At 36.7% G+C, this 17,852-nt stretch overlaps 1 protein-coding gene across 7 annotated transcripts in view; it reads left to right on the top strand.

Moving 5' to 3' along the window:
- The window catches only part of LOC129002303 (uncharacterized), a 69,148-nt gene extending 52,735 nt beyond the window's left edge, over positions 1–16,413 (top strand). For 3 of the 7 annotated variants that reach the window (XM_054429998.1, XM_054429999.1, XM_054429997.1), the window contains 12 exons: positions 91–135; positions 928–972; positions 2,740–2,796; positions 4,816–4,869; positions 5,229–5,300; positions 5,980–6,033; positions 8,101–8,272; positions 10,876–11,023; positions 13,675–13,763; positions 14,761–14,901; positions 15,681–15,876; positions 16,225–16,412. In XM_054429998.1, coding sequence (XP_054285973.1) covers positions 91–135; positions 928–972; positions 2,740–2,796; positions 4,816–4,869; positions 5,229–5,300; positions 5,980–6,033; positions 8,101–8,272; positions 10,876–11,023; positions 13,675–13,763; positions 14,761–14,901; positions 15,681–15,876 — 1,073 coding nt within the window. In that variant the 3' untranslated portion in view covers positions 16,225–16,412. Of the gene's footprint in view, positions 1–90; positions 136–927; positions 973–2,739; positions 2,797–4,815; positions 4,870–5,228; positions 5,301–5,979; positions 6,034–8,100; positions 8,273–10,875; positions 11,024–13,674; positions 13,764–14,760; positions 14,902–15,680; positions 15,877–16,224 lie in introns of those variants that run through there. The other 4 variants (XM_054430002.1, XM_054430003.1, XM_054430004.1 and 1 more) reach the window with 4 other exon arrangements.
- The last annotated feature ends 1,439 nt before the right edge of the window (positions 16,414–17,852 follow it).

Here is a 17,852-nt window from a genome sequence, read left to right as displayed (position 1 = left end):
ATTTAGGCTTATCTGCAATTTAGGTAAATTATGTTATAACTATTTTTGTTGTGCAGTGTTTTTTTAACTCTTTATGTGTTTCTCCCATAGAAGATTACTATGCGGGAAGTTCAAGTTCTCAGCTCCACCGAGCAGGTATGTGAATGTTACAGATATTTTATGATTTAAAAATTTGGATTTGTCCATACATGTTTCTAACCACTCTATTTTGAAACAACAGTTTTATTCATTAACTAGCTGTTACCCGCGGGCTTCGCCCAGTTTGACTTCTTATTTCGTAGGTATTAATAAGTTAATAAGTTAATAAGTAAATTTCATGCCAACTTGTTTAATTGAAACAGATGTTAAGAACCATTAATTCCTTTTACATATAAAACATCATAAGGTTGACATGGGAAACCCCAGAGCCACTGGGGCGGAGCCCGAAAGTCAGATCAGAGTAAAAACTACTTGGTTTTCCTATTTAATGCCTAAAGAATTAGTGTTCCAAATTTCAGTCTTCTAGATAAATGTGAAGTAGGAGAATTAGTTACAAGTGAGTCAGTCAGTGAGGGCTTTGCATTTTATAGGTATAAATGCTAATTACTCTTCTAACTAGGCGTATCTGCATTTGAGATAGAACCCCTCATTTACTACCATGACGGGACTGGGCCATGCTCAGAACGGATGGTAGGTTGGATATCGGGAGGAGCATATCTTGGGGTCTCCGTAACACCTGTGTGATCGGCCTTTCAATGAACTGAACGCAATTGGAATTTTTGCCCTAGACAAATAATAAGTAGACGGTTGAACACTAGGTCGGAAATCCTGAGGAGTCGGTTATGCCGAGGTCAGATAAGGGGTTCAACTATATTTAATAACTATTGTAGTTGTGCCATGTTTTTACATCACAAACATCTAACAATAACAATTGTATTTCTCCAACAGATGATTATTATGCGGGAAGTTCAAATTCTCAGCCCCGCAGAGCAGGTATGTGAATGTTACAATTTTATAGTTTTTGTAATTCTTTAGTATTTATTGTAGTATTCGTGCAAGCGTTATTGAGCGTTTTAATACTTTAACACTTGAGGGTTTTCTAACTCTTGTTTCTGTTGGTTATGTCGTAATATATCAATTGGAATCTGTATTATTAAAAGAATTTGTTGGATTTTTGTGTGCAGTAAATCGACCCCTAAATATTTATTTTTTATAGGCATATTGGGTATTAATTTAAATCTCTTATCCTCTATATGTGCCTTTTGCGGGTTTGGATGATATCTCGTAAAAGCCCTTTGTCCTACAGGCATTTAAAATTTCAGAGTTTGTGATAAATTCTGTTGTCAATCATCTGAACTGTTTCAAATTTACATTTGTTTACATCAAAACAGATGGCCATAATACAATTTTGTTTCCATCCATAAGAAAATGGGGTTATCTGTAGTACTAGCGGCTAGTCCCTGCCCACGAAATCTGTTGGGGAGCGAAACTTCTACCCTCCCTCCAGCAAAGCTGTTATTTGGAGGCTTCTGATTGGCTGAGGGAATACCATTACCGCAACGATACGGAATGATGCCATCGGCCTCGGTGGTATAGTGGATAGAGTGCCGGGCTGATGAACTGAAAGAGTCGGGTTCGATTTTTTTTTCGATTAATAAACCTATATTGGATTTTTTCATTATCAGCGCGTTTGGTTGGTTTGGTTAGGTTATGACAGTTTAATTTCATAATAAAAAATTATAAAATTGAATTTGAGGCATTTATAATTTTATTTTATGAACAAAACTAATTTTTCAATTTGTTAACCTTCATTATAATCAATCAGAAGCCTCCAAATGACACTGTTGGCAAAACTAATCCTGGAATAAAAGTTCAGCTGGAGGGAGGGTAGAAGTTTAACTCCCGAACAGATTTGGTGGGCAGGGACTAGCCGCTAGTATCTGTAGTTGGTGATGTTTCAGTGAATTCAAGTGAAATACTGTTTGTATAAAAAAGTGAAATGATATTTGTATAAAATTTAAAATGACTTAAAAAAAATTACTTACGTTGGATTTTGTGTTTTCATAGTCTGTTTCATGTTGTGTTTTAGTTGTTTTAGGGAATTTAAGTAAAATATTGTAATGCTATTTGTTTAAAATGTATAGAAGAGATTTTGTGGTTTCATTGTGTGTTACATTAGCATTTGTAATTTGTAATACTACTAAGTTGCCTCAAAGAGATAGAATGAAATAATTAAATTTTTCATTAATAACCAAATGATTATTTGTCAATTCATTCAAAACAGAAAATATTTTGCTAACACATTCATATTAATGTAATAGTCATAAATTTTCAAATTACAGGTTTTACTCTTTGCTAACCTTGCATCACAATCCGTACAAACCCATCGGTTTTTATCACCAAGATCCTGGACAGCACGAAAATCGCTTTTTCATAGCCCTGCACAAATTACTTGAAATACTATTTCACATAATCCTTCACACTTAATACCGGGCTTAACTTTATTCACAGCTTTAGAACACGCACAATATGGATGACAAACTGATCTATCAGCCATCTTGATGACATCTCCTTTAAGGTCAAATTTAAATGTCATATATTATTCTGTGACTAATTTTATGATTGCATACACATCATTCTTGTAAACTGTAACTATCATATTTACAACAATTCTAGCTAACCGTTAACCGAATTAACAATAGGATATGATTAGATTGTAAGACAACTATGTTTAACCAATGTTTTGCCTTTTGTCAACAGATGACTACTCGTATTACGGAGAGTCTTCTTATTCACAGACACAAAATTATGGAGCAGGTAAATGATAATAATTTTTAAATTTATAGTAAGCTACCACTACTAAGTTGATTTTAAGCTTTCAAAATACTTTTTATTGTTTAAAAAATCAATGGTGTGTAAAGTTCCTCTGACTTCATGACAGCAGTTAATAGGGATGGACGGGTCCCGAAATTTCGGGAATTTTTCGGGAAAAAAATATTCCCGATTATCGGGACGGGATTACATTTTAATCGGGAATTTTTCGGGACGGGATTTGGTCCGATCGCCGGCGATTTTGCCGCTTCGCGAGTGCCGATGACGCCGCTATTGCGAGCGCAGGAGACGAAGTCATTTCGACGATCGCGCCGTGACCGCGGAGTCCTACCGACGATCGCGCTGTGACCGCGGAGACATGCCGACGATCATGCCGTGACCGCGAGTCATACCGGCGATCACCCCGTGACAGCGGAGTCATACCGACGATCGCGCCGTGACCGTGGAGTCCTACCAACGATCATGCTGTGACCACGAGTCATACCGGCGATCACCCCGTGACCGCGGAGTAATACCAACGATCACGACGTGACCGTGGAGTCCTACCGACGATCGCGCCGTGACCGTGGAGTCCTAGACGATCATGCCGTGACCGCGAGTCATACCGGCGATCGCGCCGTGACCGTGGAGTCCTAGACGATCATGCCGTGACCGCGAGTCATACCGGCGATCACCCCGTGACCGCGGAGTCATACCGGCGATCACGACGTGACCGTGGAGTCCTACCGACGATCGCGCCGTGACCGCGAGTCATACCGACGATCGCGCCGTGACCGTGGAGTCCTACCAACGATCGCACCGTGACCGCGAGTCATACCAACGATCGCGCCATGACCGCGGAGTCCTAGCGACGATCGCGTCGTGACCGTGGAGTCCTACCGACGATCATGCCGTGACCGCGATTCATACCGGCGATAGCTCCGTGACCGCGGAGTCATACCGACGATCACGACGTGACCGTGGAGTCCCACCGACGATTGCGCCGTGACCATGAGTCATACTGACGATTATGCCGTGACCGTGAGTCATACCGACGATCAACCCGTGACCGCGAGTCATACTGACGATCACCCCGTGACCGCGGTCATTTTGACGTTCGCACCGTGACCGTGACCGTGAGTCAAAAGTTTCTATAGGTACCTGTATATTATTACCCATATTTTTGGTTTTTATAGATCAGTACCACAAACGGTAAAAATTGATTTTGTATGTCTTTTTTTGGTAACTGCGGTATGACTTCTTTTTATGCACAGAAACAATCCCGTCCCGTCCCGTCCCGAAAATCGGGAAGGAAATAAAAATCCCGTCCCGTCCCGTCCCGAACTAAAAATTCAATCCCGTCCATCCCTAGCAGTTAACCTTGGTGCTGATGGGGTGAGCTTGGTGAACATATTATCATTGACTATTTATTATGAAGTAACTGTTAATAACATCTTTCACATTCTTAGTATGTTACCTGCAACCGTTTTTTAAACTAGCCGTTTCGGTTCAGATCATAGAATTGTAAAGATTCACTTAACAGACTTGTTAACTTACTTAACAGCATTGTTGTTTTACTTTAGAACACGAGTACCGGACCAATGATTGAGAGAAAAGAAGTAAAATTGTAATACTGTACTTCGAACGTAAACTTATCAGACCAATTTAATTAATTAAACAATGAGTGAGTGGTTGGAACATTAAGTTGTTGAATCACAATCAGTAGATATGAGAGGTTGTAAACGAAAACATACCCTCTCTTGAAAGTTATGCGGAGAAATTTTTAGTAATTGTGGGCATCGTAGTATACAGAAAAAATAATAATCTGACCGTAGTCTCTGACAAATCCATACAAGTCATTTTACCTTGCTAAAGGATATTGGATCAGCTATAACAAGTCACTACAAGATTTGTTCCTCCATCTTTTCGTAATACAATCTCACAGTAGTTTGTAAATTTTCATTTGATAATCAAATAAAGAAAACAAAGTGCTTGTTATTCTATTAATCTTATTTATGTTTTCAGACAATTATAAAGATGCATCTTGGTCATCCCAGCAAAATAGTAGAACAGACAGAGGTATATTTTTGCTTAATTTATATTAGAAATTTAATTGTAACTGATATAAACGGTTAAATGATTTGATAACTAACATTGGGGAAACTAAAATAGTTATACTAGCCTACCTATCGAGCTTTTTAGGGACTTATGTCCCTACAAGCCACTAGTACATAATATTTCACTAACATCATTTAACCTTAGTTGGTAAAATAGTCTTTCAGTATTAGTGAAATATTCTAATATCTGTATACAATGTAAAGTAATGTGTTTCTTATGAAAGGGTGGGCTCCTAACAGTCAGGTTGGTCACAGAAATCTTATATTTAGCATTTATAGTCTAGGTGTATAAAACTTCATAATCCTTTTATTTTTCCTCAGTTAGCCGCAAGCGAGACTGGGACCAGATGGACCTCAGCCAAGATGTGAGGTTCAATCAGCCAAAAACATCAGGTACTGCACTGTTGAAAATTGTTTTAGCCAAAACAACTCATTAGTTTAACAATAACAAATTGTAGGTCTGCAAACTATTTTGTACTTTCTTCCTATAAAGGAGTTTTTAACATGAACTCGTCAGCAATGCCCAATTAAGGATATTGAAAATATTTTTTGTTAAGGATTCATTTTGAAAAATATCCTGACCTAAATTTAAAATTCCAATGTTGCCACTCACCACTCAATCATATCCCAACTGTGGTGTCTCCCTCGTAAAGTCAATAGCTACAAAAATTGTACAAATTATATAGAATACAGTATCTATATAATAAATTATATAGAATACAGTAGAATAGTTGGTTGGTTTACAGTACTTTAAAAAATATCGTATCTTTGGCTGTCTTTCTGAAACTATATCCATAAGTAATCCTGGAACTCCCCCTGGAAGGTAAAGCTAAAGCTATAAGTACAAACTAATTTATGCATTTTAATACTTCTGTTTACAATGATAACTAACTGATTTGTCTAGCCTAATAGTAACAATGTGCCATTTCAGTCCTGAAGGCCAAGTTCAAGACTAGCAATTGTGACAAAATTAATCACTTAATCAAATAATTTACCTAGTACTTTCTGTACTTACCTAGTATTTTTCTTTACTGAATTCCATTTAACTCAAACACATCTTTTTTAATTGCAGGTGATTATCTAATTTCAAGTTTGACAACAATTCAAGACCCGTATGTTGAGGAAGGTGTGTACTGTGTTTCATGGGCAATTTAGTAGTTGTAAAGCATGCATCCTAATCAGGTGTTGGCTGGTTTGGTCCGAAGTCTTATGCTATAAAAAACATTGTGGTTCATGTTATGTTTACACGATGCCAGTTGGTGAGACAGTTGTCTTTGCCAATTGTCATTCCGTGATCGCGGGATTGTCGAAGGCCATTTGTCCTGCTCATTGTCCTCAGTCTACTCCCAGAGACAACTGAATTTCAGGGCAGTTGGCAAGTCAATTGGATTGAAATGTTTACAAGAAGCCAATGATTTCATGACAGTCAAATGTCTTCTGTCAATTGTCCCACCAGCCGGCATAGTGTAAACCAGCTACCAAACCAGCAGTTATGGTTTGACACTATACCCAGTTGTGTTTGTTCTTTGGAGTATCAACAACGGTCCAGGCTAAAGAATCATTTGACCAGTGGCAAAACCACATAAATCATGAAAATAGAAATTTAATGATAATATACAAATTTTTACAATAATTTTATAAGTAAAATATTGACAAAAGGTTGTCTGCGGGTGAGGATCCAATGATGCTGGTGACATTTCCTTTTTGTATGGCCATGGCAATTTGTTGAACTTAAATCATATTCCCATTGCCTATTCAACACTCATACTTTATGTTTATTTATAATCAGATTAAAATACTGCTTGATTTTATTTCCATCTCAGAGTTAATTAATTGTGTGTGTTTATTGTTTATTCAAAATAATTCTACCAGTATAAAAGCCTTTCCGAACACGAGATCAATTTAAAATATAGGAAATCTCTGTCCTCACAAAATGGCTTTTGGAAAATTGAACAGATGTAAATATGGTTATTGTGTTAGATGGACAATAATTCTGCCTGTTAAGTGGAAATTTGCACTTATTGGATTGAATGTAATGAATACAGTCTAAACAAATTAATATTTAAGAGTTAACTAGGATCAAAATGAATTAACCTGTTTTTCCACCCAGCAAGAGTTTTAAAATGATCGTGTGCATCCTTATGAGGATTTTTGGTGAAATGCATGAGTATGAATATTTTATTAACTCAAAATCGTGGAAATAAAATTGAAATATAGTTTATGTGTGACTAATTTTGAACCAAAGCTTCCAACCGTCTGATCTGGATTTCCTTTTCTATTACCGTAACTGAATGTTTTCAATAATTCCTATTCCTATGAATGTAAAGAGCCTGGGTTATGAAAACTATTGTATTTGATAACTCCTAGTTTCTAATTGAAAACTATTAAATACTTCAATTGAATACTTCAGCCAGGAGCAAGTTTTATTTGAATTTGGTTTTCACTTTTCACACTTTTTTTGGGACTTAACCACTTTTCACAATTTCAGCACTGTATAATTCACTTTTCTTGTAATCCTTACAATTACTTATAAATCATTCAAATTTGTTAAGTAAAAAAATATGCCCTTTAGCACTTTTAGCGAGCCAAAACTTTTTCAACCCTGCAGTGCCTGAAATGATTTTTGGTCAAATTAATCATTTGCTAATTTCAGTTAACTTAGGCCCGGTTCACACGAACGACAAACCTAGCAGACTAGGCTTGGACTAGGTAAGCACGACTGGGTAGCGGACCACAGGATCAAATGGAGCCGTTCACACGAGCCTAGGACGCCGACTAGCTAGTCGTGTTCAAGCTTGATGTCCCAAAACCTAGACGGGCCCTGCTTCCCAGTCCGTCTTGGCAACTACCCAGTCGAACTTCGTAGCAGTACATGTAGCCTTATGTGGGCGTTCACACGAGCGATCGGGTAGTCGAGCTGCAGCTCACATTCTTGCCTTTGTTCTCATTGTACACCAGTGATGGAACCGAGTGGTTTTGATATCGATATTTTCACCTAGTCCGTGGACATGTCGCTCGTGTGAACCGGTGTGATCCTGTGGTCCGCTACCCAGTCGTGCTTACCTAGTCCAAGCCTAGTCTGCTAGGTATGTCGTTCGTGAGAACCAGGCCTTACAGATGTGCTTGGTCTTAAAGTTTGTTGTGATGTATGTTGTTAGGTTAGATATTTGACTTGGAGTTGTATTGTTTTTAGAGATACACGCTCCAGAGACAAAGCGGCCGAGGGAGTCTAAAGCGAATGTCACAACACCTCGCTGGGACGACATCGGACCACTGTTGATAGTTTGGCCTGTCACAGTGCGCAGCGAACTTGAGAAAGATCCCAGGAAGATTCTTGAAGCAAACTTCCCCACGGATATAGAACTGTGAGTCAACACCTTATTTACTTTTTATTGATTTTACATTTTTTTTTAATGATAAAGTAGTTATTACAATAGTTTATGATAATTTAGATTTTTGGTATAATGATTTAAATGGGTGTGATCAGGCTATTTAAGCTAGAGAAATTAGTTTAGACAATTTGAAACACAGAGGAACACCAAGTTTGTTTTTATTAAGTTTTTAAAAGAGGAATAACATGGTGTGTGAATAGCTAAAGTTGATCTCAATCTATCGACAATGGTGAAATTTTACATGGTCAGAACCTGTCTGTCTAAATCCAACTGAAATCTAAATGGTATTGGTTTTAAATTAAAGTCTCATCGTCATGCTTAAATTTAAAATTCACATAGATTTTTATCTTGTAACCAGTTTACCACCACTTAGACGACGGTTAGATTACAGACGGACATGAAAACAAAACCATATAAAGACAAAAATATAGAGTCCCAGGATTCCATGAAACCATATTATTCATTTTGGTGGGCTTGGGCCAATAAGTACTATGAGACTTTGCCTTTGTCCAACCAAGAATTCTATTGCAGTCCATATTACTTTGCCAAAATTTAATGGATTTGTTATTTTATTATTGAATCAATTAAGTTTAATCTCAGTCATGGGACAGCTCCCAAACAGCAGATTAACTTTGACTTATGATATTTCTATTTGAAAACTGCTAAAACTGTTTCATCACTTAGTGCAGTGGTCATAGAGTAACTTCAAACATCAGCAAAACTATTGACGTTGCTTCAACAGTTGGTTGTGCTTATTTTTGGCCCATTCTTCCAGAAACAAATCGGAACACAAAAAAGGTCTTGGAAAGAAATAGACTGTCAAACAATAATAATATTATCCCGATTCTTAGGTGTAGCAAAGAGTGCAGAGCAGTTAAAAACATCCAACTAGCATTAACACTTAACACAGATAGTTTTGATGGGTGGGCGTACACAAGCTGGACAAGATGTGCATCAAATAGAAAATGGTGAATGAATAAACAATGAGGATTCACTAGAATCTCTATGCATTAGTCCCACCAAAACAATAATCATCAGTATAGCTGCCTCATAATCGTCCTGTTCTTATTTTGAACAAGCAACAACAATCCATCTTAAGTGATGTTAGCAATATAGCAGTCCTCACCAGCATTGATAGCGGTGAATTGTGACATTTTTGCTGCAATTGTCTGCAGTATTACCGAGCTGGAGAGGTCAGGCTGCTGCCCTATGTTCCTTGGAGGAATAGCAGGACATGAGTCAAGTGAATGATGTTTTTTGTCCACTGTCTAATAGACTTCAATATTCTATTGATTTCTATTGGTTAGTGATACTGATAATGTCATTGAATCAACCTGAGCTCAAAGGTATCTAGTCTAAAATTAAAGAAAGGGATCCAGATATTTCAACATTAAATTAATCCTCTAAAATACAAGTTTTTAAATTACTCAGTACTATACATTCATTAGATGACAGTCTTGTTTTATTTTATTAAGGCCACTGGCTAAAGAACAATGCTGTAGTCTAGTGGTTTGGAGCTCATCAATTTTCCACGCGTCTCTAATATCAGGGGTTTCTTCACTAAACGATCAACATTGCAGTCTTTTCATAGCTCATAGCTGGCTCTGTCGGCTGCTTGGCTACATAACTATTCTGCACCACATTTTTTGGTGCACCGTAAACTCCTGTACACACATACCAGGGGTTTCTTCACTAAACGATCCACATTGCAGTCTTTTCATAGCTCATAGCTGGCTCTGTCGGCTGCTTGGCTACATAACTATTCTGCACCACACTTGTTGGTGCACCGTAAACTCCTGTACACACATGCCAGGGGTTTCTTCACTAAACGATCCACATTGCAGTCTTTTCATAGCACATAGCTGGCTCTGTCGGCTGCTTGGCTACATAACTATTCTGCACCACATTTTTTGGTGCACCGTAAACTCCTGTACACACATACCAGGGGTTTCTTCACTAAACGATCCACATTGCAGTCTTTTCATAGCTCATAGCTGGCTCTGTCGGCTGCTTGGCTACATAACTATTCTGCACCACATTTTTTTTTTGGTGCACCGTAACTCCTGTACACAATCCGTATAGTGTTTTTACAGGAATCTATATCAAGTATAAAGGGTCAAATTGTTGAAAATCGATGTTCCTTGATACCACCACTGGTATTGAGGTATCGAGGAGTAGAATTGGCCCATCCGGAGATAATAGTTACCTCTTATGTGCTTAACACTCTTTCTCTGTCATTAATAAGTTTTTCAGGGAACCGCTAACTACGTGGCTAATGATAAAAATTCCAGAATGAAATCTTTTCACAACTTAACTAAGAGTTGGGTTATGTGAACTGCTTTCTTACATTTGAGTCTGTCAAAAATTGATGTGACTTGTTTGAGAAAAATTACCTACCATGAATTCGCTCAAAAACATTTGGGCCTCAACATCTAAACATCAGGGTCATTATTTGATGGTTATGTAAACAAATATTTTCTTAGATAAAAAATATTTCCAACATGGCCATAAGCTTTATGTGACATCAATATCACATTTTACCTTACATAGTTAACTCATGTAATATTTGATTCCAGGGAACAAAGCAATAAGGTAGCTGTACACATTACGTTGCCTCTACGCAACGGAAGGGACAAGCAGTACTGTTTGTGTGTTGGAAATGGTGTTTACAATGCGGCGAAAACTGCTCTTGACATGCTTGTAAAGAGGAGTTCTATCATCAAGGTATAGCAGTTCCACAGGTTTTCCTTGGTAACCTGTCAAATGACGAAGGTTAACCGGGCAATCCTTAAAGGTTTACATCCGTGTTTTCGATTGTAATCCTTTAAACTCCTTATCTTCCATTTCTAATTGGTTAAGAAAATTTTTCACCAAAAGTACAATGTGGTCTTACAAAGTTGTAGGGGTCTGCAGGCCAGACTTTTTTGCTTTGGGTAAGGTAAAAGATTTTGGCCTTTGAGCCTCAGGCAAAAATTGGGTCAGACCAGAATTGGGTCAGACCAGAATTGGAGTAGTTTGGAAAATACAGTATTGATAAAAAAAACTAATTGTAACAATTAGTTAATACAATATTGTACACTATCTCCCGCAGTCGAGGTCATTGCAAAATCGCGAATGTCTTCCCTGGACAGGGAGACATTTGTATAGTCTACCGAGATTGCATTAAAACCATGAACACCTCCTACAGTCTCGGAGAAAACGTACTGTAAACATTTTCCAAGGTTACCATGAAATCCTGAAATCTACCCCAGTCACAGAATAAAAAATTGGCAATCATCTTCCGTGGTCACAGCGAAATCATTCACATCTTCTTTGGTTACGAAGAGAAGACATCATCATTGTTTACCGTCATTGCAGACAATCACCTGCAGTTGCGGTGAAATCGTCATTTTTCATACCTTTGAAGACACTTTCTGCGACTGCAAAATAAAGCTTGCACACCTCTAACATAAATGACTTGACCAACCGTTGGCACAACCTGACCCAAAAGTATCGATGATCCACAGACCCCTACTATGTTGGTATCACATTTCGCAAGCAACTTAATGTTCCTGCAAAGACTTCAGGGACTTGAAAAGTTGATTTGCTAGTTCCTTTATAGAACCTGTGAATTTCTTCTTTTATTGAATCCTTAGGTTTTGAAACCTATAAGGATTCATGCAAGTTGTGATACGTTTGATGCTAAGAAACTTGAGTTCTAGAGCTCATACACTATTTTACACGTTTAATAAAATATTTTTTGCGGTGATTAAACATTGCTGCCCTTTTATTAGTTTTCTCTTATGTTCATGTGTACTCAATGTTATACTCTTTATGTACTTGGACAATACTGATGTTAACCTCAAGTAGATAAAGGGGTTTTCATTCGGTTACTATATACTACACAATATAAAGCCAAAGTCAGTTCTTGCTTTGGGGAGCGAGCTGGTTCAGTGGTTGAGTCTGAGCCTTTGGTCCCCAAAGTCCCGGCTTCAAATCCCGTCAATCACCAATGGATTTTATTTAAGTGATAATGCCGCGACCCTCTAGGCCTAGCCTGAAGTAATGTGTAAAACAGATTCAGGCTAGAGCCTAGTGTTCTAGTATATGAAGGTAGGACATCTGCAACCAAACTTATAATAGAATGTGGTCGGTTTAGCGTCTAGTGGGATGTCAGTTTTTGGTGAATAAGTTTCAAATACTGTGAATTTCCTTGTTATGCGATAATGCTGAGATCAGTAGAAGTTCCATGTATGATTGGTGTCCAGAAAGTAACAGCAATTTTTGCCCAGCACTGGATTATTAACATCTCTGCATCCAAGCGTATGTATCCAGCTGTTGTGATATCCACAATGCTTCTTTTCCTTTGTCACCATTGGGGAATTGAAAACACTGGAATATAAGAGCCATTGGTCAACTCCGCCATTGTATTGAGTGGCGGAATTAGCTAACTCAGGAACTGGTCAACACTGATAATAATTTTATTGGTGGTTCGGGAATTTCGGCCAGAGACCAAGCTGCCCTGTTTTTTTCCAAGAAGGAACTTGCTTGTTAATTGCTTATTATTGCTACTAATACTGCTCAGCTAATTCTGGAGTCAGCAAATTCCTAGAGAGAAAAGTTTTTGGGTTCCTACAAAACTACTTTTTTTTTAAGCGCATTTTACATTGGAACTTAAATAATTTATGGTCTTATGGCTTAATCAGCAAGAACAATCAACAAAACCAGTGATAACGAAGCTCTGAACGTTTTCCATGATTTTTACTGAATTTTTAGAAACTTACGGAATGACAGCAGTTAGAATTTCAGGAAGCTGTTTCCTACCTGTACCTTTTAAAAGAGGAGTACAGGCCATCAAACATTTAGTGTTATGAAATGATGAATTACCCAATCTGAATGTCAATCAGGTATGTCTTTGTTTTGTCATGACTCATGAATATCAATGTAGGGCTGTTTTAAAGTGTTTTATCTCCAGTCTTTTACATCAAAGTCGGTTGTTATCCTGTTCCATTCTTTCAAATGTCTTATGTTTCAACATTTGAGCTGTCTTTCAAAATGTGTATGGTAAAAATTGTTTTTTATTCATTTTTTTAAGCCTGTTACTTTCTGGAAAGCTATGAATTCTGTGCTAGTACCCTCTGAAAAGAAGGAGGAGAAAAAACCTTTGTGGAAGAGCAGAGGTTAGATTTGACTTAGTATTTGAGGACCAGTGGGTTAGTAATACAACTATCTCGCGGAGGAATGTGGTGACGGATTAGACCCATAAGTTGTCGTCAATGAATCTAAATGAATGGGTGATTGTAGTCAGGCTAACATGTTCATTTTATGTGAGTTTTTTTTAACACTCAAGCTCTAGGCCTATTTATTGCATTGTAATGACTTGATTGATTTTTTAGCACACTGTTGGTTTTCTGCCTCCTGACGGACAAGTGCCAAATTTCATTCGGTACAACATCCCTTGCCAAACCAATCCTCGGACTTACATGTGAGTAAAACAAATATTCTTGATTAAAAACATTTTTAACATTAAAAGCCTCAAGGTTTGATATAGCCTATTAAACATTGTAATGTAACAAAACCTTCAATTGTAACAATTGTCCAAGGATCAGCTTAATTCTATGTTATAACCCTAGGTGACAATCTTACAACTACTAATTGAAGATAGAACAGTGGATCAATGTCTGTGGATGAAGACTATTAAAAATATACTAAAAAGGAAAGATATTTTATCTTAAGCACATTGGTCCTCTGTTCCAATATTTTCTCGCATATATGACTAAAATAATCAGATTTTATAAAAAAACTAGTTTTCAGTGCACACACATACATTATGTATGATTAAAAAAACCCAAACTGCTTGATAAGAAATGAAACTCACAACAAATGAACCAATTCTGTTAACTTACATTGCAGAATGCAGATGTAAACAAAATTGCTATTGGTCAATGCATCGACAGAAATAAATGATTACAGCTATTTGTAACCTTTTTTGATATGACCATCATCATCTCCTACCTAATCTTTTCCTAGACTCAAAATTATTTATTAATTACGAAAACTGTTAATAAACACCATTGACTTTCATGGGTTTTACACGGCATCAATCTATTTATTTTTTGTATCACTCGTCTTGTGAGATTCAAAGTGTTCAAAGTAAATGAATTCAAATAGCCTAATAGTCGACAACAATAAAACAGTTCACTGCAATCGGCAAAAACAATACCTACTCTCGAGTCTTGATAATCAAATTTTGCCTACTACAGTATCAAAGTTTACAAGTTAAAAAATATGTACAGTATGTCATCGAGTATAGCTGATTCTTTTTTTCCTTAAGGAGAAATTATTCATGATTCTTTACTCCCTGCAACGCATGTATTGAAAACAACTGTTTTTGCTGTAGCCTATTATGACAAAAATAGTTTTTTTTACACATTTCTTATGCCCTCTACTTAAAGTTTTATTCCATTGTTTTCTTGTACCAGAATTCTCAGCTATATGGACACTGGACCACTGACACTGGATAAGATTGATGAACTACTTACATCCTTCAGATCCAGCCTAAATGAGGATTTGTTCTTCGACAAGAATATCTACACACATGACATGAAACTGGCATTGTTGGAGTAAGTATAACAAACGTACATACAGTACGTCAATGATCCGACTATCCAAAACAATTGGAGGTTTGCGGTGTTTGCATAACTAATTATTCATGTTATGGGTCAATGGGTCATTCACAGGAATAAATAGGTACTATAATATGAATTGATAGCATTTACCTATTTTTACATGTATTTGTTCACTGGTTTTGATTGTCTCCTGTGATTGTCGCAACATCAGTGAGCATATCTTATCTTGTGGTCCTGGCGACATTACTTCTTCCAAAATAAGGAACACATTTTAAGGAACGGCAATGAGTCACATGTTACTTGTCAGGATATCTTTGTTTCTTCATTTTGGATAAGCGACCGGAGCACTGGTCTTTGGATAATTGACGCTCTACTGGTGGCTCTAGTGGTAGTTTGAGTCATGTTACCAGACCAACATTAATGGTTTAATAATTGACTCACAATTTGATATTTCGAAGCAAGTAGACAAAGTCTCCAGCAAAATAATCAGTGGTACGACTATTTCCAACAAGACTGCACGGTGAATGTGGAATTGAGTCGAGCTATTGAATTAAGAGCCATAGCCCAATGCTACACAAGGCATTTCACTTCATTCTTCACTCATCCTTTGTTCATATTTTGTGTCAGTATCATGCCCATCTTAATAATTTAACACTGACTACAAACAAGTATGTGTTGTACACTCTTGGGAGGCAAAGTTTTTCGTGTGAGTTGTGGACCTCTCAGGTTATGGTAAGATCTGCAGATTAACATTTTGTGATTGTGTTTGACAGTCGAGCGCCCAAGTTCGGTCTGAAGGTGCGCCACTTTGGCACTGACAGTAAGCTGCAGGACAGATACGTGTGTGTGTACAAGACCAAGCCCAAAGAAGAGGTACTTGAAGAAGTACTGAAGATGAGGGACTTTCACCCCAAGTACAAACTGACTGCTGACAAACTTCCTCCTAGGCTGGGCCTCAACATATTCTAGGTATGTTTGTGACCTTGAAAAAATACTTTAGGATACTAAAGTAAATTTCCCGTCTATATGGATCAGCTGAAGTAATTGTTTTATCTAAACATATCATAGTAAAACGGTATTTAAAAAATAATAGCAGACATTTCCCATTACCATTAAAAAGAAAAACTTTTTTAATCCTTTGAGATCTGAAATCTGATCCTGTCCTCAGGTGAAAAAGTACCTCAAACATAACAAGAAGAATTTCAAAACCACACACAGCAATATGTTGTGTATTAGTTAAAGAAAACCACAAAATCCCTTTAAAACTTAATTATTTCTGGTCACACCAACTAACAAATTCTCTGTATTTTGTTTCAGGTACCGTATACTGCTAGAATTTCACAATGTTTGAATACCTTACTTTTGAAAAATGTGTATGCATTTCTTTTATGATTATGAACTACAATTTTATTTGACATTATAACTTTCTAGAGAAAAGTTTTTTAAAACATTGTTTATTTCCTCCCATTTTGACCTTACAATAGTTTTGATAGTATCTTAAAAACATCTGGAAATATGGTAGTTATCTAAGCTTATATTCAGTGAAACATCCTTAAACAGATTTACCAATAAAAACATTATTGATTTATTAATATTCATACACATTTTTGTCTGTGCTGGTAGTGTTTTAAAATCCAAGATCCACAAATATTTCCCTGGAAAAATCACCCGTTTTACAATTGTCAGTGTTAACTTTAAAACCAATGTCAAAGATTATCTCGGCACAATTCCTCTTCTTCCCTGTCAGTTGTATCCTTCATGATAACACAGGAGATAATGTCTTGTCCAACTTTCAAACTATATTACCTTGTAATTTTTCCAAAGGCAACTGAATGCCAATTTAAAATTAATAATATTACAGTATCAACAATATATATTGTTTTGTTAAACATCCTGCATCACTATATTTCATTGGCTCCACATTATTATTTTAGGGTATACACATTTTAATTGGATATAATATTGTCTAAAAACAGTTAGATAAAGCAGGAAATTGTATGTACAATTATCACTTAATGACTTAGTATAAAACATTATAACCTCATGGAAAAGAACTTTTGACATCTGTCTCTTACATACGTATTGCAAATCCGATATTGCCAAATAGTGTTATTTTCAGTTCGGATCTGTTTACTCAAACGACATCAAATACTTTGTTTTATGAATAACTCAACGATATTGTATTTCTTGTTTATTTGATGTCGACATCGAAAGGAAAAGTTTTGTCAATAACTTAGAGGGATAAATGTTAAGATCTGAGATGCTGTCAGAAGTTTCTCACTTGACATCCAAGATTTCAATGGTTCGATGCGTGAACTGACGTTTTGTGTGTGGCAAATTTAAATTGGATATTTTTTTATTAAATACTGAAATCAATGAGTTGAAAAAGAACATCTAATTTGATAAAACGTTATTATAAGAAAATGTAATGATTCTTCAATCTGTGAGTTAAATTATTTAGGTAACACATTAATTAACTAATTTAAACTGACACCTGATCAAGCTATGCTTGAGATTAAATTTTACTTCTACTTGTATAACAGTATAGAGACCTCTCCCAAGTAAATCAAGAGTCCGATTCCTTCCATATTTGATGTAATAGTGTTTCCACAGAAATAGAGCCACTATGATACAGTAAATGGCACAAAGAAGATGAACTAGAATACTCATGTTAAATAACTTATTACGTTCTTTATTTGCTTTATTTTCAACACACAAGTGTACAAAAAACGAGTAGAACCACTAAACAAAACACCGTATTTCTTGTAACGCTGCAGTGACGTCGGGGAAAAATAAGCATGTCACTTACCTTATTCTAAGTAGTCCTAGCTTATATTGCAACTGAAACTGTGCTGAACTTTATCTCTAAGTAGTTTTATTTGCACATCCAAACAGTTGGATTGGAATAGCTGATGGTCCTAGATGGTTCAACAGATTGTAACATA

The sequence above is a fragment of the Macrosteles quadrilineatus genome, unplaced genomic scaffold (assembly GCF_028750875.1).
Source record: "Macrosteles quadrilineatus isolate MER2022 unplaced genomic scaffold, UCM_ALF_1.0 Scaffold_9__3_contigs__length_116548681, whole genome shotgun sequence".
NCBI classification, from domain to species: Eukaryota; Metazoa; Arthropoda; class Insecta; order Hemiptera; family Cicadellidae; genus Macrosteles; species Macrosteles quadrilineatus.
Note: the sequence above shows the minus strand (reverse complement) of the source record. Positions and strands in the feature narration are given on the sequence as shown.